This window comes from Carcharodon carcharias, chromosome 20 (genome assembly GCF_017639515.1).
Source record: "Carcharodon carcharias isolate sCarCar2 chromosome 20, sCarCar2.pri, whole genome shotgun sequence".
In the NCBI taxonomy this organism is placed as follows: Eukaryota; Metazoa; Chordata; class Chondrichthyes; order Lamniformes; family Lamnidae; genus Carcharodon; species Carcharodon carcharias.
The window spans coordinates 48,654,601-48,677,262 of NC_054486.1; the positions used below are offsets into that span (position 1 = coordinate 48,654,601).

The 22,662-nt window shown below is 44.1% G+C and overlaps 1 protein-coding gene across 13 annotated transcripts in view; it reads left to right on the top strand.

Annotated features, from left to right (window-relative positions):
- slc25a21 (solute carrier family 25 member 21) overlaps window positions 1-22,662 on the top strand; it is a 766,657-nt gene that overhangs the window by 721,256 nt on the left and 22,739 nt on the right. For 12 of the 13 annotated variants that reach the window (XM_041214360.1, XM_041214366.1, XM_041214359.1 and 9 more), the window contains 2 exons: window positions 764-871; window positions 8,243-8,383. In XM_041214360.1, coding sequence (XP_041070294.1) covers window positions 764-871; window positions 8,243-8,383 — 249 coding nt within the window. The remainder of the gene's footprint in view (window positions 1-763; window positions 872-8,242; window positions 8,384-22,662) is intronic. The other variant, XM_041214372.1, reaches the window with a different exon arrangement.

Consider the following 22,662-nt stretch of genomic DNA (forward strand, 5'->3'; position numbering starts at 1 on the left):
TTGTTTGAAAAAAGGACTTTGAACTTGTGGATGTCACATGATGAGGGAACCATTTTGTTATCTTCTTTTAAAAACCAATAAGAAGCTGCTTGCAGACAGAAAGTTCCACCAAAAGCCATCGAACTAACTGCAAATCAGCAAGCAACCAAGGTAATTAACAGCATTATCTTGAAAGTGAGATCCTACCTGAGAGAAGGACTCCCCAACCTGTTCCAGTTAAAGTTCACCTGAGAGCCAACCTCCTAGAAATTCAGCTACAAGACACCTCACAGACTGCTGAGAATCTCTCACTTTACAAGACCATCATTTCAATTTTAAAACATCAACTGCATCTAAGAAACTACAGGCCTGAGATAATTATAAGCTCTAACATTACTTTTATCTATTTTTTGTGTGTGTGAAAGTGTTTGTGAGAGAAGAGTGAAATATTTCATTAAATTCAGGGTAAGCATGTCATCATTTCAAACTCACTAAAAGCTTGCTGCTGGAATTATTTAATTGGGCCGTTCACTCTGAGGGTAAGAAAACACACACCTCTTAGGTACAAACATACTGATCATGGGTTGTAAAAGGAAATATGTAAATTTGATCCGTGACAATGCGCTCAAGATTCTGAAATGGGGCTTGAACCCATGACCATCTGAACAAAAGTACTAGCGCTAAACCAAAACCAAAGCTAACACCTTTTAAAGGGATTCCTTCTCAATTTCAAAAGACTATTTCATAGTATTTCTTACTTATGTATTGGTTGATACTTCTTTAGATTTTTCCAGTTGCTGGACTGGGATCTGGACTCACAGAAGCAGTTGTTGTCAACCCTTTTGAAGTGGTCAAGGTTAGCTTACAAGCTCAACGAAATTCTTTTTCAGAGGTTGGTGCAATTTTAATTCTTTTGTGTTTCATAACAGTGTCACCCATTTTATTATCATACTTTACAGTACTGCATGTGACATATAAAGGTCTACAATATAAATTAGCAGTACTGTCCTGCTACGTTTTGTGCAACTGCCTGTTCTCTGCCTGTTAGAATCATAGAATAATAGAATGGTTACAGCACAGAAGGAGACCATTCAGCTTCTCGTGTCAGTGTCAGTTCTCTGTAAGAGCAACTTGGATAGTCCCATTCTTTGCCTTTCCCCTGTAGCCTTGTAAATTTTTCTCTTCAGATAATTATCCAATTCCCTTTTGGAAATTACCTAACCACCATGTGCGTTAAAAAAAAAATTTCCTCATTTCACCTCTGACTCTTTTGCTGGTCACCTTAAATTAGTGTAATCTGCCAATGGGAACAGTTTCTCACATCCTACCCTGTCCTTCCCCTCAGGATTTTGAACACCTCTGTCAAATCTCCTCTCAACCTTCTCTTCTCTAAAGAGAACAATCCCAAGTTCACTAATCTATCAATGTAGCTGAAGTCTCTTGTCTCTGGAACCATTTTCATGAACCTTTTCTGTACCCTCTCCAAAGCCTTCACATTCTTCCTAAAATGTGGTGCCCAGAATTACACACAATGGCCAGAATTTTCCAGCCCCTCCCGCTGGTAAGATCTTGCGATCCCATTGAAATCAACGAACATTTAAGTGGTTCGCTGCTTTTTCCGGCTCCAGCCCCACCCACACCGGGACAGGGCTGTAAAATTCTGCCCAATACTCACAGTTGAGGCCAAATCAGTATTTTATAAAAGTTCACCATAACTTCCTTGTTTTTGAACTCAATGACTCTATTTATAAAGCCCATGATCTCGTGTGCCTTATTAACCACTTTCTCAAACTGCTCTGAAACCTTCAACAATTTGTGCATATGTACCACCAAGTCCCTCTGCTTTTGCATCCCCTTTACAATTGTACCCTTTATTTTATATTACCTTTCCTCAATCTTCCTACTAAAGTGCGTCACTTCACTCTTCTCTGAATTGCATTTCATCCATCTGGCTGGCCATTCCACCAGCCTATCCGAGGCCTCTTGCAGTCTATCACTATCCTCCTCACAGTTCACAATACTTCCAGGTTTTGTCTCATTGCCAAATTTTGAAATGGTGCCCTGCATACCCATGTCTAGATCATTATATATATATATATATTAAGAAAAACAGTGGTTCTAATACTGACCCCTGGGGAATCCATCTATATACCTTTCTCCAGTCTGTAAAACGAACGTTCACCACTGTTCCCTGTTATCTGTACAACAATCAACCTTTGTATCCATGCTTATACTGTCCCTTTTATTCCATGGGCTAACTTTGCTAACAACCCTGTTATGTGGCTCTTTATCAAGCCACATCAACTGCATTACCCTCATCAGCCCTCACTGTTACTTGATCAAAAGACTCAATTAAATTAGTTAAACATGATTTGCTGTTAACAGATCCATGCTGGCTTTCCTTAATTAAGCCTAATTTCTCCAAGTGACTGTTAGCTTTGTCCCAGATTACCATTTCCAAAAGCTTTCCCATCACCAAGGTTAAACTGGCGAGCCTCTAGCTGCTGGGTTTATCCTTTTTGAACAAGGCTGTATTATTTGCATTTTTCCAATTCTGTGGCACCACCACTGTATCTAAAGAGGATTGAAAGATTATGGCCATTGCCTGCACAATTTCACTTCCCTCATAATCCTTGGTGCATCTCATCCAGTCCTGGTGATTTACCAACTTTACTTACAGCCAGCCTTTCTAATATCTCCTCTTGATCAATTTCTAACCTTTCCAGTGTCTCAATACTCTCTTCTTTAACTATGACTTTAGCAGTGTCTTCTTCCTTGGTAAAGATGGAGGCAAAGTAGTCAGTTAGTGGGCAGAATTTTAGGGCCCTCCCGCTGGTGGGATTTCCCGGTCCTGCTGAAGTCAATGGACTTTTGAACAGCTTGCGCATTTTACAGCCCTATCCCCGCCGTAAAATTCCGCCCAGTACCTCAGCCTACCTCCATTTGTAAATCCCTTTTTTGGTTCTGAATCAGCTTGAATCCTCCTTTCACCACCCTTTTACTGTTTATGTGCCTTTTGTATTCTCTTTTATGTTAGCTGCTAATCTTATCTTTTTTAGACTTGCTTTGCCTCTAGGGGACGCAATGGCATAGTGGTATTGTCACTGGACTAGTAATCTAGAGACCCAGGGAATGCTCCGGGGACCTGGGTTTGAAACTCACCACAGCAGATGGTGGAATTGAATTCAATAATAATCTGGAATTAAAAGACTAATGATGACCACGAAACCATTGTCGATTGATGTAAAAACCCATCTGGTTCGATAATGCCCTTTAGGAAAGGAAATCTACCTCCCTTACCTGGTCTGGCCTACATGTGACTCCAGACCCACAGCAATGTGGTTGACTCCTAAATGCCTTCTGCAATGGCCTAGCAAGCCACTCAGTTATATCAAATTGCTGCAAAGTCACAAAGAAGGAATAAAACCAAACGGACCACCAGGCATCGACCTAGGCATTGCAAATGACAACAGCAAACTCAGCCCTGTCAACCCTGCAAAACCCTCCTTCCTAACATCTGGGGGCAAGTGCTGTCTCACAAGACTAGTCAAGCAACAGCTTGGCGTAGTCATCCTCATGGAATCATACCTTACAGATAATATCCCAGACACCACCATCATCATCCCTGGGTATGTTCTGTCCCACTGGCAGGACAGAGCTGGTGGCACAGTGATATACAGTCCGAAGGGGGTTGACCTGGGAATCCTTAACATCGACTCCAGACCCCATGAAGTCTCATGGTATCAGTTCAAACATGGGCAAGGAATCTTCCTGCTGGTTACCATGTACTGCTCTTCCTTAGCTGATGAATCAGTGCTCCTCCATATTGAAAACCACTTGGAGGAAGCACTGAGGGTGGCAAGGGTGCAGAATGTACTCTGGCTGGGGAACTTCAGTCTCCATCACCAAGAGTGGTTCGGTAGCACCAGTACTGACTGAGCTGGCTGAGTCCTAAAGGTCATAGGGCCGAAATTTGCGCTGAGTGGGCAGACGTGTGCCTGATCTGCTTGAGTATAAAATGACGCATGATGACTTGCGCAATTTTTCGGTCGGTGGACGCATGCGGGAGCCGGCAACGCTAAACTGGCCTATTAAGGCTATTAAAGTTTGAACTGAATGAAAATCTTTGCTGCCCATCCAACCTTACGGTTGGTGGGGAGAAGAAAAGACCAAGCAGTCTTTGGAATAGTTAGGAAACCTTATCCATGGGCAGGATGAGATTTCCAATAGCAATTAAAAATTTCATAAAGATTTTTAAAATGGGGTCATAACATGCCCCTGCTCATGTGTCACATGAGGGGATAAGTTTTTAACATAGCTAACTTTTTTATTTTTAATGTTATAAATCTTCAGCTCCCTGAGGTAGCTCTGTGCCTCAGGGAGCTTTCACTGCATGCAAGTGCATGCATGTGTGAACTTCCACGCTCGCCCTCCTCCCGCCCCACCTTGGCAGCGCTAAGCGCTGCAATGCACGTTTCACGCTGGCTGGCCATTAATTGGACAGCCAACATGAAATTGATGCCAGTGCCTGATCGCAGGTGGTGGTTGGCTTCGTGACTACTCCCGGGCCTGCCCACCACATGCCCCCAACTAGGTAAAAATCCTGGCCCTAGCTGCTAGACTTGGTCTGGGACAGGTGGTGAGGGATTGAACAAGAGGGAAAAACATACCTGATCTCATCCTCACCAACTTGCCTGCTGCAGATGCATCTGTCCATGACAGTATCAGTAGGAGTGACCACCGCACAGTCATTGTGGAGACGAAGTCCCGCCTTCACATTGAGGATACCCTCCATCATGTTGTGTGGCACTACCACAGTGCTAAATGGGATTGATTTCGAACAGATCTAGCAACTCAAGACTGTGCATCCATGAGGCGCTGTCGGCCATCAGCGGCAGCAGAATTGTACTCAAACACAATCTGTAACCTCATGGCCTGGTATATCCCCCACTCTACCATTACCATCAAGCCAGGGGATCAACCCTGGTTCAATGAAAGGTGCAGGAGGATATGTCAGGAGCAGCACCAGGCATACCTAAAAATGAGGTGTCAACCTGGTGAAGCTATAACACTGGACTACTTGTGTGCCAAACAGCATAAGCAGCAAGTGATAGAGAGAGCTAAGCGATCCCACAACCAATGGATCAGATCTAAGCTCTGCAGTCCTGCCACATCCAGTCATGAATGATGGTGGACAATTAAACAACTCACTGAAGGAGGAGGCTGCACAAATATCCCCATCCTCAATGATGGGGGAGTCCAGCACATCAGAGCAAAAGATAAGGCTGAAGCATTTGCAACATCCCAAATGGATGATCCATCTCTGCCTGTTCTGGAGGTCTCCTACATCACAGATGCCAGTCTTCAGCCAATTCGATTCACTCCACGTGATAGCAAAAAACTGCTGAAGGTAATGGATACTGCAAAGGCTAAGGGCCCTGACAATATTCCAGCAACAGTACTGAAGACTTGTGCTCCAGAACTTGCTACGCCCCTAGCCAAGCTGTTCCAGTACAGCTACAACACTGGCATCTACCCAGCAATGTGGAAAATTGCCCAGGTATGTCCTGTATACAAAAAGCAGGACAAATCCAACCTGGCCAATTACCACCCCATCATCAGTAAACTAATGGTAGGGTTTATCAACTTAGTAATATCCTGCTCACTGATGCCCAGTTTGGGTTGCACCAGGGCCACTCAGCTCCTGACCTCATTACAGTTTTTGTTCAAACATGGACAAAAGAGCTCAACTCCCGAGGTGAGGTGAGAGCAATTGCCCTTGACATCAAGGCAGCATTTGACTGAGTGTGGCATCAAGAAGCCCCAGCCAAACTGGAGTCAATGGGAATCAGGGGGAAAACTCTTCGTTGGTTGGAGTCATACCTAGCAGCAAGGAAGATGGTTGTGGTTGTTGGACGTCAGTCATCTCAGCTCCAGGACATCACTGCAGGAGTTCCTCAGGGTAGTGTCCTAGGCCAACCATCTTCAGTTGCTTCATCAATCACCTTCCTTCCATCATAAGGTCAGAAGTGAGGTTGTTCACTTGTGATTGCACAATGTTCAGCACCATTCATGACTCTTCAGGTACTGAAGCAGTCCATGTCCAAATACAGCAAGAGCTGGACAATATCCAGGCTTGGGATGACAAGTGGTAAGTAACATTCGCACCACACAAGTGCCAGGCAATCTCCAAGAAGAGAGAATCTAACCATTGCCTCTTGAAGTTCAGTGGCATTACCATTACTGAATCCCCCACTATCAACATCCTGGGGGTTGCCATTGACCAGAAATTGAACTGGACTAGCCATATAAATACTGTGGCTACAAGAGCAGGTCAGAGGCTAGGAATCCTGCGACGAGTAACCCACCTCCTGACTCCCCAAATCCTGTTCCCCATCTACAATGAACAAGTCAGGAGTGTGATGGAATACTCCCCACTTGCCTGGATGAGTGCAGATCCCAACATGCAAGAAGCTTGACACCATCCAGGACAAAGCAGCCCGCTTGATTGGCACCACATCCACAAACATTCATTCCCTTCACCACCAATGCATAGCGGCAACAATGTGTGCCACCTACAAGATGCACTGCAGGAATTCACCAAGGTTCCTGAGACAGCATTTTCCAAACCCATGATTACTACCACCTAGAAGGACAAGGGCTGCAGACATATGGGAACACCACCACCTGGAAGTTCCCCTCCAAGTCACTCACCATCCTGACTTGGAAATATTTCACTGTTCTTTCACTGTCACTGATTCAAAATCCTGGAACTCCCTCCCTAACTATAGGTGTACCTATACCTCTTGGACTGCAGTGATTCAAGAAGGCAGCTCACCACCACCTTCTCAAGGTCAACTAGGGATGGGAAATAAATGCTGGCCCAGCCAGCACAGCCCACATTCCATGAATGAATTTTTTAAAAATTAGATTTTCATTACCCCTCAAAAACTTTCTGTACTCAGCCTGGTTCTCATTTGTACTATCATCCTGTCACTGTCACACAATCTTTTTCTGCTTCACCTTGCTCTCTATCTCTCTCAGGGAGCTCTGGTCTTTTTTTTTCCTACCTTTCTCCCTTTTGGGAATGTACTTCAACCATACCTGATCTATTTCCTCTTTAAACAGTGCCCATTGTTCAATCAGAATTTTGCCTGCCAACCTTGGAATCCAATTTACCTGAGCCAGATCTGTTCTCACTCCCATTGAAATTGGCACTCCTTCAAATAATTATTTTTACGCTGGATTATTTGTTTTCCTTTTCCATAACTATCCTAAACCTTATGATAAAATGATCACTGTGCCTTAACTGTTTCCCTATTGAGACTTGATCCACTTGCCCCACTTCATTCCCTAGAACCAGATCCAGCAATGCCTCCTTTCTTGTTGGAATAGAAACATGCTGATGTAAAAATTTCTCTGAATATACTTAAGAAACTCTTTTCCATCTGTGCCTTTGCACATAATACAGTCCCATTCTATATTAATATAAAGTACCCCATTATAACTACTCCACATTTTTTGTACCTCTCTGTAATTTCCTTGCAAATTTGTTGCTCTATATGTTTCTCATTATTAGGATGCATATAGAATGCACCCATTTATTTAAAGGTGCCTCTATTGTTTCTTAGCTCTACCCAGATACATTCTGTCCTTGATGTCTCTAGGATATCCTGTCTCTCCAGCATTGTAATATTCTCCTAATCAGTATTGCCACCCCTCCTTCTTTCTTTCCTTTCCCATCTTTTCTAAACGCCTTGCATCTAAGAATATTTAGTCCCGTGTCCTTCCCTTTTTAAGCCAGGTCTTCATTATTGCCACAACTTCATACTTCCACTTGGTTAACTGCACCTGCAGCTCACCACTCTTATTTACCGCACTCCATGCATTCAGATCCATATACTGTATTCCCAATTTAGACCTAATTTAAGTTCCTCCTTACTCTGACCACACCTAAAACCTTACTATTTCTTGCTTTAGTGCTGTCTCTCCCAATTCTTTGCACATCTTGTTTTTCCTCTCCAATCTTACTTCCTGCTTTCCATCCCCCTGCCAAGTTAAATAAAATGTTATGTATAAGCAAATCAAACTGGTCTCCCCTCCCCTCCAGTTGAGAAATATTGTTTAAATTAATATGTGAAATTATCACATAAGCTTACTAAACAGAATTAATTTATTTTATTGAGCCGTAACTTCCTCGGTGTGGCAGTCAACATCGGATTGCCACTCACTGCCCAATTACTTACGTGAATTTTTTTCTGAGCCTGTCTTGCCTGACCTTCGAACTCAAGCCAGGCGAGATCCAGGCACTGCAGCTCATCCCCAAGGCTCAGCGTTGAAGTGTACCTCTATCAAATTGAAGGACAACATGGCCCTTTTTACAGCAGTGGCTGCCATAAGCCAGGTAAGTTAAAGGTCCCATGAAATTTAAAGGTTCTTGACAGGCCAGGGAGAAGGTAAGTACCTAAGGTAAGTGGATAGGACTTGCGGGGATGGGGGAGTGGGGATTGGAAGTCAGGGTGGAGGGGGTCAGAAGTCGGGGTGAGGGGGATCGGAGGTCGGGATGGGGCGGATCAGAGGTCAGGGAGGATCGGACCTCGGGGGGGTTGGCTGGACCTTGGGGATTGGGGTGGGAGGAGGAGGTCAAACCTTGAGGGGGGATGGGGTGGGGGGATTGAACCTCAAGGGGGGTCAGACCTTGGCGGGGGCAATCGGACCTTGGGGGGGTCTTGGGGGCATTAGACTTCAGCGGAGGGGAGTTGGATATCGGTGGGATGTTAGACCTCGGGGGGCCGTGAGGGGGACATCGGGGGTTGAGGCCAAGATGTGTTGAATATGGGGGAAGTTTGGGCCTGTGTTGGGTGTGTCCCATGGTGTGCTGGAGGGGTGGGGAATATCATGAGGAGGGGTGGTTAGTCGAGGAGGTGGACGGAGTCCCATGGTGAAGGGGGGGAGGGATTGTCGGGGACGGTGGGGGAGTCTCTTGGGGAGTCAGGAATTTGGGGATAGTCCCATGGGGACGGGGGGAGTTGGTCTGGATCTGTACGATAGTTACCCAGAAGTTAGAAGAGGTTTTAATTCTTCTAACTTTCCCTTGGTAATGATGGGCAGGATTTTCCCCTCGTAGGGCAGGTGCGGCAGGCGGGCCTGGGAGCGGCTGCACAACTGTCTGCCGCCCGCAATTGGGCCCCGAATGTGATTTCACGCTGGCCAGCCAATTAACAGCCAGCCAATGTGATACGTGCATTGAGAGCCTCAGCGCTGCCTGGGTGGGGGCAGGAGGAGCGCAAGCGCTGAACAATGCACATGCACAGGGATGCCCTCAGTGAAAGCTCCCTGAAGGCACAGAGCTGCCTCAGGGAGCTGAAGATTTTCAACATGAGAAATAAAGATTTTAAAAATAAGCAAATATGTCCCTGCATGTGACTCTGTTACATGAAAAGGGACTTGTGAAATATGGGTTTTAAAAATTTTATTCTTTATCAGTCAATGATTGAAGCCTCATCCCGCCCGTGGATGAGATTTCACAAAAATTGCAAAGGCCGCCTGGCCGTTCTGCCCGCCCACCCGCCAACTTTAATAGCCCTTTTAATTGTTGGCAGGTGCGCTGTCGACTCTCGTGCACGCCCGCCAACAGAAATATCACATGAGTGCGCGTCGACATTAGGATGCTCACCCAACATTACCGCACACTGTTTCACACTCATGCATGTTGGGCATGTACCCACAGGCCGAGCTGAAAATCCTGCCCTATTTGTGTAACACAGTTGGAATCATTTGAAGATTGCGATTTAAACCGTATTTTCGGATGGTTCCCAGTGCAGGGCAATTGCCCAGATGAAGTTTGCACTTCTGGGCAATTGCCGTGCAAACCCTTACCTGGGAACCTCCGGACAGGATTCACCGGCGCATCTTTGGGGTACCCTCCCCATCTGACGCTAGGGAACTCAGAAGTTACAGCCCAATATATTTTTTTACTAAGTGAATTCGTGGAGTAGTTAAAACTGAAATGACGCCAACACTGTAATATTTATGCTGAGCAATATTTCCTGGTGACTGAAGCAGAGAAATATATTTATAGGCGCATTCTTGCCATGTACTGCCATTGATTTAATGCTGAGCAAAGCATGCTCATACTTCAAATAACTTGAAATTTAAAACCATCTTTTCTCCCTCACGGCCTTTTGGTTATTTGAAGAGATCATTTGGCTGACATTATTAATCCAACAGTGGTAATGGAGTATAAAAATAGGGAAGTCTTGCCAAAACTATACAAGGCACTAGTTAGACCACACCTAGAATACTGTGGACAATTTTGGTCCTCTTATCTCAGGAAAGATATACTGGCATTGGAGGCAGTCCAGAGAAGGTTCACTTGGTTGATCCCGCGGATGGAGGAGTTTTCTTATGAGGAGAGGTTGAGTAGGTTGGACCTGTACTCATTGGAGTTTAGAAGAATGAGAGGCGGCCTTATTGAAAAATATAAGATTCTTACAGGGCTTGACAGGATAGATGCTGAGAGGTTATTTCCCCTTGTGGGAGAGTCTAGGACCAGAGAGCATAATCTCAAAGTAAGGTGGCACCCATTTAAAACAGAGATGAGGAGGAATTTCTTCTTCAGAAGAATCTGTGGAATTCTTTACCACAGAGGGTTGTAGAGGCTGGATCGTTAAGTACATTCAAGGCTGAGATAGATTTTTAATCAGTAAGGGACTCAAGGGTTGTGGGGGAAAGGCAGGAAAGTGGAGTTGAGGATTATCAGAACAACCATGATCTCGTTGAATGGCAGAGCAGACCCAATGGGCCGAATGGCCTACTTCTGCTCCTAAGTTTTATGGTCTAGTACATTTTGAAAGAGAAGCTCTTATAAACAAATCAACAATAAAAAAAGACCTATGTTGACAATTTTTTAGTCAAAACAGTTCTGAAGGTTCAAAGGAGAGAATTATTTATGTGCAAATTTGGAGAAAGCACTACATGCTCAATGTAATGTGTAAATGGGGAAGGTTAACAAAGGAAATTCTACTCAATGTCTCTCTTTAATTGTATTCCAAAGTCTGCGATTGCCAAGTAGTTAAAATGTTTTATAATAGTATTTCCTTTTGAGGTATGCTTTGGTATTTCTTCAAAGAGCCTGTACAGGCCAATCTCAATGCTTCTTGCCTAACTGATAGTTGGGACACTTTATCAACACTAAGTGTTTCATGTGATTGAGGGAAGGAAAATTAAAGAATAAAACTGAAAAACTGCATCATCTTAGAAGAGCACCGTGTACTGGGCAGTAAGAAGCTGAACAGGGAACAGCTGGAAAAAGAATCTGCAGCCCTAACCATCTTGTTCCAGAAGTTAAAGAAGCCAGAATGGAAGTATAAATACATTAAAGTTGGCATTAGATTAAGTAAATCAACATACTTTTTCTTTATAGGAGTCATTTCTGTCACAGCAGCCCCTCCCTTCATGACAAATGTTCTCCTGTTTTCGCCGAGAGGCAGTGGCTTGTTTAAGGATTTTTTTTAATCATTAATGGGATATGAAGGTTGCTGGCTCAGCCAGCATTTATTGTGCATCCCCAATAGCCCTTGTTCAGAGGGCATTTAAGAGTCAACCACATTGCTGTGGTTCTGGAGTCACATGTAGGCCAGACTGGGTAAGGATGACAGATTTCCTTCCCTAATGAGCCAGATGAATTTTAAGACAATTGGCAATGGTTTCATAGTCATCATTAGACTTTTAATTCCAGATTTTTATTGGATTCAAATTCCACCATCTGCCATGGTGGGATTTGAACCCAAGTCTCCAGAACATTACCCCTGGGTCTCTAGATTACCAGTCCAGTGACAATACATGGTTCTACGTTCACCAGAAGACTTCCAATTTCTCTTCCTAAAGGTCATTTTCATGTATGAGCAGGCTGAATGGTTGTCAGAGAGCTATAACATTAGGAAAACTAAGATGGGATTGCAGAAAGGTTAGTGAAAAATAATGAGTGGTGATATCATTTTTTAAGTTATGCTAGGAGACAGTGAACAATCAAGGAGAAGAAGCTCTTTGAAGGATATTTCAGGATATATCATAAAGGAGGATAAAGAAAAGGCTGGTGGCAGCAAAAATATTTTGTGTTCATTTTCACTTTTGAATACAATTGGCACACTCAGTTTTATAAGATCCATGTTAAGAAAACTGAGTAAATTGAAAATAATATGAGATGGTAGCCAAAGTTGATGGACTTAAAACTGATATTTTTGTAGAATCATAGAATGATAAAGTTCAGAAGGACATTATTTGTCCCATTATGCCTGCACTGGCTCTTTGGTAGAGTTATCCAATTAATCCCACCCCGCTGCTTTTTTTCCTCCTGTACTTGTTTTTCCTTCAGGTACTTGAATGTTCCTATTGAATCTTTTGAATGTCACTATTGAATCTGCTTTCACCACCTTTGTAGGCAGTGCATTGCAGATCACAAAGACAACTAGCTACATAAATCTTTTACCAATCCCCTTAAAACCATGTCCTCTGGTTACAATCCTTCTGCCACTGAACATAGTTTATCATTATTTACTCTACCAAAAGTATTCATGATTTCAGAACAATCTCAACTTCTCTAGAAGAAAAGTGGCAGTGAATTAAACCTAATGGAAAAGCCAAATAACACGGTTTCTGGAAGTCTGAAATAGAAACACAAAATACTGGAAATATTCAGCAGGTCAATTATCATCTGTGGAAGGAGAAACAAAATTAACATTTCAGATCAATGAGCTTTCATCAGAACTAAGCTTTCAACAACAACTATCATTTTCCTTTGTACTGGTTATGACTCTAGCCAGTAAATTGTTGTTCTCCTGATTCCCAATGCCATCAATTTTACTTGGACTCCTTGATGCTACATTTGGTTAAGTGCTGCCTTAATGTCAAGGGCAGTCACTCTCAGCTCACCTATGGAATACAGTTATTTTGTTCGTGTTCAGATCAAGGCTGTAATGAGGCCTGAACCAACTGGTCTGGCCAGAATCCAAACTGTGCATCGTTAATCAGGCTGTTGGTGAATAAGTGCCACTTGATTGATTGACAGTAGTTTGATGGGGTGGTAATTGACCTGATAGGATTTGCCCTGCTTTTGTGACAGAACATAGCTGGGCAACTTTCCACATTGCTGTAACTGTACTGGAACAGCCAAGCTAAATGTGCAGATTATTCTGGAGCACAGCCAGATTTTGCTGGGACACATGGTTTTTGCTGTATCCAGTTCACTCTTTTGTTCTTTGATATCACACGGAGTGAATCAACTCGGCTGAAGTTGACTTCTGTGGTGGCGGGGTCCTGAGAAGGATCACCCACCCAGCATTTCTGGCTGAAGATGATTGCAAACCATTCAGCCTTGTCTTTTGCACTCACATACTGGGCTTCGCCACCAGTGGGAATGGGGATATTTGTGGAACCACCTCCTCCAATTAATTGTTTAATTCTCCAACATGAGTCACATTAGCAGGACTGCAGAGCATTTATCTATTCTGATGGCTGTGGGTGTGCTTAGTTTTGACTATAGCGTGCTGCTTCTACTGTTTAGTTACATGTGTTTGTACCCTCACCAGGGTGGCACCTCATTTTAGGTTTGCCTGGTGCTCCTGCAGGTATGGTCTTCTACAGTCCTCATTGAACCAGGGTTGATCACCTGGATTGATGGTTATTGTAGAGTGAGTGCTATTTTGGGCCATTAAGGTTACAAATTATAGTGGAATATAATTCTGCTGCTCCTGATGGTGCAACATGCTTCATAGATGGCCCTTTAAAATTGTACCATTTAGTTCATGTTGCCCATTCTTGTTCATCCTATCAAAACGCATCACTTCATTCTTTGCTCTGTTGAATATCATCTGCCATGTGTCAGCCCATTTTACCAGCCTACCTACATCCTCCTGAAGCCTGTTACCCTCCTCATTTTTACTACGTTTCAAAGTTTTGTGTATCCACAGACTTGGACTTTATGACCTGCATACTCAAATCCAGTCATTAATAAATATCAAAAGTCAGATCGGTCCTAATGCTGACCCCTGGGGAACTATATACTTTTCTCCAGTCTGAAAAACAACTGTTCAGTGCTAGTCTCTGCTTTCTATCCCATAAACAATTTTGGATCCATGCTTCTACTATCCCTTTAATCCCATAGGCTTCAATTTTGATAACGTCTGTTATGTGGTACTTTGTTAAACACCCCTTGAAAGTCTCTGTACACATCAATCCTTACCAATCATCTCCATTACTTCATCAAAGAATTTGGTCATTTCAGTTCATCCAAAAGTACTTAAGGTAATTGGATAAGTCAAATGTGAGGTATTAGTTAATATTTTTCAGAGCTTATTGCAGACTGTGATGTTTGAGATGATCGGAATTATGTTATGCAGCACAATTATTTTTTTAAAAGTGAAAAATTGGATCTGATAAACCAGTGAGCTGACCTTAAGTAGTTGGGAAAATAATGAAGAATGGTATATAAAGGACCACTTAGGACTAAAAATTGGATTAAAAATGAATGCACAATTAACCCATGTTCATGGGGGTCTTTGGCTCAGTTGGAAGACTCGAGTATGATGCAGAATAATGTCAATAGCGCAGGTTCAATCCCCTTACCAGCTGTAGTAGTTCATGGAGTCCTGCCTCCTTGCCTTGCCCCACACTTGTAGTGTGGTGCCCTCATACTATATATAACTAATTGTCTCTCTCTAACGGAGAGAGATGCCTACGGTCCTTTAGTACTATGGCTAAATACTTTATCTTACCCTATGTCCAGACAAGTTGATGCAGGCAGCATGCAAACTCTGTGTTGCCTGCTCATTAAAATAATTACTTCATCCAGCTCAGAGTAAAATGCAAAGCTAACTGGCTATACGCTCAGCAGAGGACCTGGGAGCTTCCCTGGCTAACACAATGTACAACTAGGCCTGCACTTTATAAAGCAGTCTTCTTTTAAAGGGGACATGCAATTAGCTATGGCAGCTGGTGGATCTGTCTTAGAAAGAAGGAGATGCAACAGAGCCAGAGACAGGTCTCTTAGGTTCTTTGATGTGGTGCTGGAGGCCTTGGTACAAGTGATTGAGGAGAAGAGAGTGGTGAAGTTTCTAGACTGGTCCAGAAGGACCTCATGGCAAACCCTACAAAGGGAATAGGCGTACGTGGCCACAGAGATTAATTCCTCAACTCCCACCTAAGGACCTGGCTGCAGTGCCAGGAAAAGTTCAATGACCTCACATAAATGCTCAACATCAGTGAATGCATCTTCAAATGACATCTCCTACTTAGCCTACTACCAACCTCTTATGCTGCCTTCCTCTGCGGCTGCCTCCAGCCTGTACTCACCTCCCAGCAATGAAGTATGTAAATAAGCATCTAAAAAGAAAAGAAAAAATTAGTGAAGACAATTGTAGGTCCCTTACAGTCTGAAATGGAAGAATTTATAAAAAAGAACAAGGAAATAGCAGAGCAATTAAACAACTACTTTAGTTCTGTCTTCACGGAGGAAGACACAGGTAACTTCCCAGAAATGCTAGGGAGCCAACAGTTTAGTGAGAAGGAAGAATTGAAGGAAATTAGTATAACTAAAACAATAGTCCTGGAGAAATTAATGGGGACTGAAAGCCGATAAATCCCCAGGGCCTGATTATCTACTAAAAGATATGGCCATGGAAATAATGGATGCGTTGGTTGCCATCTTCTAAAATTCTGTAGATTCTGGAACAGTCCCGGCAGATTTGAGGGTGGCAAATGTGACCCCACTATTTAAAAAAGGAGGGAGAAAGAAAACGGAATTACAGATCAGTTAGCCTAATATCAGTAGCAGGGAAAATGCTAGAGTCTATTATAAAGGATGTGGTAACAGGACACATAGAAAATATCAATGGGACTAGGCAAAGTCAACATGGATTTATGAAATGGAAATCATGTTTGATAAAGAGGAAGGCAGCATAAGAGGTTGGTAGTAGGCTAAGTAGGAGATGTCATTTGAAGATGCATTCTCTGATGTTGAGCATTTATGTGAGGTCATTGAACTTTTCCTGGCACTGCAGCCAGGTCCTTAGGTGGGAGTTGAGGAATTAATCTCTGTGGCCACGTACGCCTATTCCCTTTGTAGGGTTTGCCATGAGGTCCTTCTGAAGAACTGAAGAAGGGTCATACAGACTCAAAACATTAACTTTGTTTCTCTCTCCGCAGATACTGTCAGACTTGCTGAGGTTTTCCAGCATTTTCTGTTTTCCCTACCAATGTTTGCTGCCCTCGCTGTTTCTTAGCTCCACCCAAACTGATTCCACACCTTGATCTTCTGATTTAATATCCACTCTCATTAATGTACTGATCTCATCCTTTACTAACAGCACTTCCCCACCTCCTTTTCCTTTTTCCCTGTTCTTCCTAAAGGTCGAATACCCTTGACCATTCAGTTCCCAGCCTTGGTCACCTTGTAGCCAGTTCTCCATAATGGCAATTAGATCATTCCTGCTTTCTTCCATTTGTGCCATCAATTCATCTACCTTGTTGTGAATGCTGTGGGCATTCAGATACAGTGCCTTTAATTCTGTCTTTGTATTATTTTTGTAACATCTAGCCTTATCTGCTGGCACGTTGATAAGTTTGTATGCTCTGTCCCTTCCTGCCATACCCTGATTATCAATTCCCTTATTGCTATCTTTCTCTTTTTGTCTTTTCCTTACTCTTTAATTTATCATATCTCCCCTCGCCTGATCCCTCATTCCTACCATTTAGTTTAAAGCCCTCTCTATCTCCCTAGTTATATGACTCACCAGAATACTGGTCCTGGCATGGCTCAGGTGAAGATGTCTCAAAGGTATGGCACCCAGTTTCCCCAGTACTGGTGCCAGTGCCCCATAAGTTGAAACCCATTTCTTTCACACCAATCATTGAGTCACGTATTTAACTTTCTAATCTTATTTACCCTAAACTAATTTGCTCATTGCTTAGGTAATAATACAAAGATTATTACCTTTGAGGCTCTGCTTTTTAATTTAGTCCCTAGCTAATCATACACTCTAAGCAGAACCTCTTTCCTAGTCCTACCTATGCCACTGGTACCTATGCAGACCATGACAACTGGATCCTTCCTCTCCCACTGCAAGTTCCTCTCCAGCCCAGAGTAGATGTCCCGAACCCTGGCTCCAGGCAGGCAACACAGCCTTCAGGACTCTTGTGCTTGCCTGCTGAGAACTGTGTCTATCCCCCTGACTATACTATACCCTACTACCACTACATTCCTATTAACTCGCCCCACTTGAATGGCTTCCTGTACCATGGTGCCATAGTCAGTTCGCCCATCTAACCTGCAGCACCTGCTTTTGTCTATATAGGTTGCAAGAACCTGTTGGACAATTGCAAGGGCTGAGGGTCCTCCAATTCTAGCTTCTCAATCCCAATACCTGCTTCACTCGCAGTCACACCCTCCTGTCCCTGACCATGGACCAACTCAGATGACCCTTTTCCAAGGGGTGTGACTACCTCCTGGCAGAAAGCATCCAGATAACTTTCCCTCTCCCATACGTGTCACAGAGTCTGCATCTCAACCTCCAGCTCAATGACTCTGAGCTGAAGCTCCTGGAGCCATGAACACTTACTGCAGACGTGTTTGCCTTGGATCACACAGGTGTCCACAAGCTCCCACATTCTGCAGCCGGCACACATCACCTGTCCTGCCATTTTTATAGCATTTGATTCGTTATTTTACTGATTAAATTTTAATGTCTCTCGTCCTGCTTGTGCTGATATTTTTATTATTTCAATAAATGTCCTACATACCCCACTTGAAATTCCCTAGTTAAGATAAATAGGAAGTAATCAGGAGCCAAACTAATAAGCTATACTACTATTAGTAAACCTTACTACTAATAATAAAACCTTATACTTACTTGAATTACAGAGTTTTGAAAGATAAATTAGAAAAATATACACCAACCAATCCCCTACCTGTTTTCCTGTGATGTCACACTTTGATTTTTCTCAGAATGTGGTCAGTCCGCTCTGGAGCCACGGATCGGAAAACTCTTTCAGATCCTGCTCCCTGTTTCCGGGTCCTCCTCTCTCTCACTCTTTTAGATGCTGCTCCCTGTCACCAGGTGACCCTCTCTCCCATTCTTTTAGATACTGCTGTCTGTTTCCAGGTCTTCCTCTCTCCCACTCTTTCAGATCCTGCTCCCTGTCTCCGGGTCCTCCTCTTTCCCGCTCTTTTAGACACTGCTCCCTGTCTGCGGGTCCTCCTCTCTCCCGTTCCTTTAATCGCTGCTCCCTATCTCTGTGTCCTCCTCTCTCCCACTCTTTTAGACGCTGCTCCCTGTCTCCGGGTCCTCCTCTCTCCCATTCTTTTCGACGCTGCTCCCTGTCTCCAGGTCCTCCTCTCTCCCATTCTTTTAGAGGCTGCTCCTTGTCTCCGGGTCCTCCTCTCTCCCATTCTTTTAGACGCTGCTCCCTGTCTCCGGGTCCTCCTCTCTCTCACTCTTTTAGATGCTGCTGTCTGTCTCCGGGTCCTCCTCTCTCTCACTCTTTTAGACACTGCTCCCTCTCTCCGGGTCCTCCTCTCTCCTGCTCTTCTATACACTGCTTTCTGTCTCTGGGTCCTCCTCTCTCCCACTCTTAGATGCTGCTGTCTGTCTCCAGGTCGTACTCTCTCCCACTCTTTTAGATGCTGTTCCCTGTCTCCGGGTCCTCCTCTCTCCTGCTCTTTTAGATGCTGCTGTCTGTATCCTGGTCCACCTCCGACCTGTATACACAGTTGCTATACAGTTATACAAATATATAACTGTAAATAAGCATTTATGGGAATAAGCAGTCAGAACACCATTTTGCTTAATGGTTTGTTAGATCATTGTTCTTTGGCACTCCTTTGTATTTATCTGCTATTAGATTTTATGCATAAATGAGACTGCATATAATAGAGCCTTCAGTGCAGGAAAAATTCAGGGCTAATGTTTGTTCAAAGCCTTCATCCCACAGTGTGTGGAGGAATTTCCCTCCAGAAACTAAGACCATTGCATTTTCTCATTTTCTTTAAAATAATTTTATGTCTTTGAAATAAGCTTAAGCTCGGACCCCCTTAGGGCCTGGGCGCTGGTGTGTAGCACCTTGTGCACACACCCCCCCGCCTCCCAGTGGAAGAGTAAAAATTGCGAACGCTTCACAAGCATGGAGGCTATGATTGAGCATGAAGAGCTTAAATGAAAGAAAATTGATGAGTGAATCGTGAAAGGAGGAAAATATAACATGCATGATTGGCAGGGAGTGTTAACTGGGGTGATAAGTGGGGCCAGGAAACAGGATAAGCACCATGGCCCATGATTTCTCTTCCTGGCCCTGCCACCCTTCACTGAGGCTATCACATCTGGCATCGCCAAGAATATTCAGGATAATGGTAGGTTTCTGCCTTATGCAACTCGCTTTTCACCCTCACCCTACTTTCTGTTATAAAGTGCTAGCTGTGACCATGGACATCTTGCTTTCCACCCTTTCCACCTTCCCTCAGCCTAACACTCCTCATCTCCATTTTTATTTTTATATACCCAAGATTTTCCACTTGCCTAGGTAGTGCAGCCTCAAGCATGAAGGATGTGAACAACCAGCACATGTCTGATAAAGAAGCGCCATCATTTGATCTGACATTCACAGCCAGCAGTTCAGATAGTGGCACTGCACACATGTTAGGTTGTAGTATAGAGGTGGGATCCACACATGGTGAGTCACCAGGCATTTGTGGACAAAGCAGGCAGGGGGAAAGGGGTAGTGTGCGTGCCAGCTCACTGGAGGATAAGGTCGCAGATGAATTCTACTGCCGAGGCTACAGATGAGGACTTTGATGGGACAGCACACAGCTGATAGATATGCAGGCAGAGATGCTTGATACATTTGCAGATATGCCACAGAGTCTCTTGTCATTGTTAAGGAACATGGAATAGTCTGGTTCCAACTTGGCACAGGGCATCATGTAAAGCTTGGAGTCCATCCTTTTCAGTGTGGAAGTGGGGTCAACTTCATTGCCAATTGTATATTAATTGTGTTTGATTGTATTCAATTGATGAGCATTAATTCTCTTGAACCCCTAAAATAAATAGACTAAAATTGTAGTTGGCAAATTAGGAGGTGTATGCTTGTAATGTATAACTCTGTAACTCATTAAAAAAGTGTATAAAGATTGGTCTTCATCAACTAGCTTTCTGGAATAGAACATCCATGATGCAATGCCTGGTGATCGATGGTTCAATTGCCATTGTAGCACAGGCAGAAGCCACCAAACATCTCAATGCTGCAGTGGAAATTCAGACTGAGGTCCTGAGATACATGTTTGTTGCCATGCAAGCCCAGATCGCTTCCATGCAGCCTCATGGCTGTTGATACCAATGCTCAAAGAAACCTGCAGTCCAGCAACCTGTCCTCCAGCAGATGACTAGGATTTCTGAGAACACCACCCCACCCTCCACCCCTGCCCCTCCCAGGGGAATAATGGTGGCTCCATGGTACACAAACATGCTGTCCTTTTTCAAAATGGCAGAACCCATGCTTCTTCCACTGGCAGTCCACCAGTGTTCTTACTGTTGCCTTTCAACCAGCCAAGTCAGACCCTGCTGCCAATGCAAAGTGGTGCAGTTCAAAGTTGGGCTGTCAAAGCCCACAGCTGCTCAAGGACTTCTCTAAGACCATCTGCCTTTTCCTCCACTAAAAGTCAGCAGCCTTCCACCAGCTATGCTGCAACCACTGCTGTAGCATTGCACAGGAACACCAGGACAGGCAAAGGCACATGGTAGACAAGTACTAAGGAAATGTGCAAGGGTGAATAATTCAGTTGTGTACATATTATTGGAAATGTTCTTTTTGCTTTTAATTCATGATTTTAGTCAAGAGGACACTGTACTGGTCTAAGGCAGAGGGTTGGAAATGTGGTGAACTGTGGAGCAACAAAGATGTGGACATGAGATTTCTGGGGAACTACAGTCTGAGTAACAGTCCTGGGCAGCCTGTCTAGAGTGAAGGGTCCCTGATGTATCCTGCCTTCCTCCTTCTCCTCCTTCTTCTCTTCCTTCTCCTGAGTTACCGTCTGAATGCCTGATGGCAAACGCTGCATCCTCGTGAGAGAGAGATTGTGGAGAATTCAACAGATCTCTATGAACTTGGAGACATTCTCAAGCAAGGACTGGAGGCTCCCCCCTAAGCAGTCCAGGCAGTGGAACCATCGTTTCGAACACTGATGGTCTGCTCCTTGGCACTCTTGCTGGCAGAATGGCTCTTGTGATTGGGTGTGGAGAGGATTTATAGAGGAATGAGGAGTTGTAGATCAAGCGGCCCTTTTCATCAAGTGGCTTTTCACAAGTACATCATGGTGGTCCAAAGTTGGCAGATGCAGCTGACTGGTGCAAGATGGATAGTAAGTATTTACTGATAGGGCATTCTGCACATCGCTGTATACTAACTGAATGTTCATGGAGTCATAACCGTTGTAGTTCCAGTGTAGTTCCGTTGTAGTCCCATTAACATGCGGGGTCTGCAGAGCCATGTGTGTGCAGTTGATGGCACCCACACATCAGGAATCTCACTAGCCTGCCAAAGCTACGTATCCGCTCTTCAGGCTTCTCTCAGACAAGAAAGACTATGAAGTCCCCTCTCCTGGCGAACAATGCCTCTGTCACCTCCCTGATGCAATGATGCATGGCCAGCTCTGTTGGAGATGTTGCCTGCTCTTGCCTGGAAGGATTTGCTGGCATAGAAATTGAGGGCAACAGTGATCTTCACGATGACTGACAGTGCCGTTCATGTCGTGCTCTCTGGCCAAATGTCCAGTTGTAGGAGGTGTCACAGTTTAGCAGCTCCCTCCTTGGTAAAACAGAGCCCTTGCTGAGGTGGAGGTGGGAGAAGTACCCTTTGAAGACCCTTGGGAGTACAGCTTTCTATTGAGATCACTGTTTCTCCTTCCTCTGTGCACACCTTCCTCTCTCTTCTGCCTGTGCTCCATGTTCCTCCCGTGTTGCAGCTCAAGAGGGACAGCTACTTTTACTGAAAGCAGGCTTTCTTCAGACAGGCATTCAAACTCCTCTGACCTCCTTGTCAAAGTACTTCCTAGTGAAAATAAACACTTTTCCAAACTCATCCAACAACACTCAAAACAGTACTTCCTCTCACTCTGCAACAGCAAACGAAAGTCATAAGCACTTTACCTGAAAGACTAATGACGATCCTTTTAAATAGTGCTCGTAGCGGGGTATCCGTTGTACAACTGAATGCATGTTCATCTGGGAGTGATTAGAGACACGTTAACAGGGCCTTCAAGGTCCAAAATGACAGTTTATACATCAATTCAGGAATAGATGCTGCTTGCCATCACAATCTGCCCACTCTGCGCGTTTCCAGTGCATGCATGACATGTCCACACTAGAACCTATGAAGCCGCTGTGCATGCAAGGGTCCAACCAGAAGTGATCAGCCAACATTTTTGGAGTTATGGGCTTCTACAGCATCAACACCAGCAGCATTCAGAGTCAAATTTTGTGGTTACTCGTGCAACAATTATTGGTGGTTCCCTAAAGGGCTTTAGGCCACACAGGTCAAGCATCACAAATACAATCGAACAGCAAAATACTACGGATGCTGGAAATCTGGAATAAAAACAGAAAATTCTGGAAATACTCAGCAGGTCTGGTGGCATCT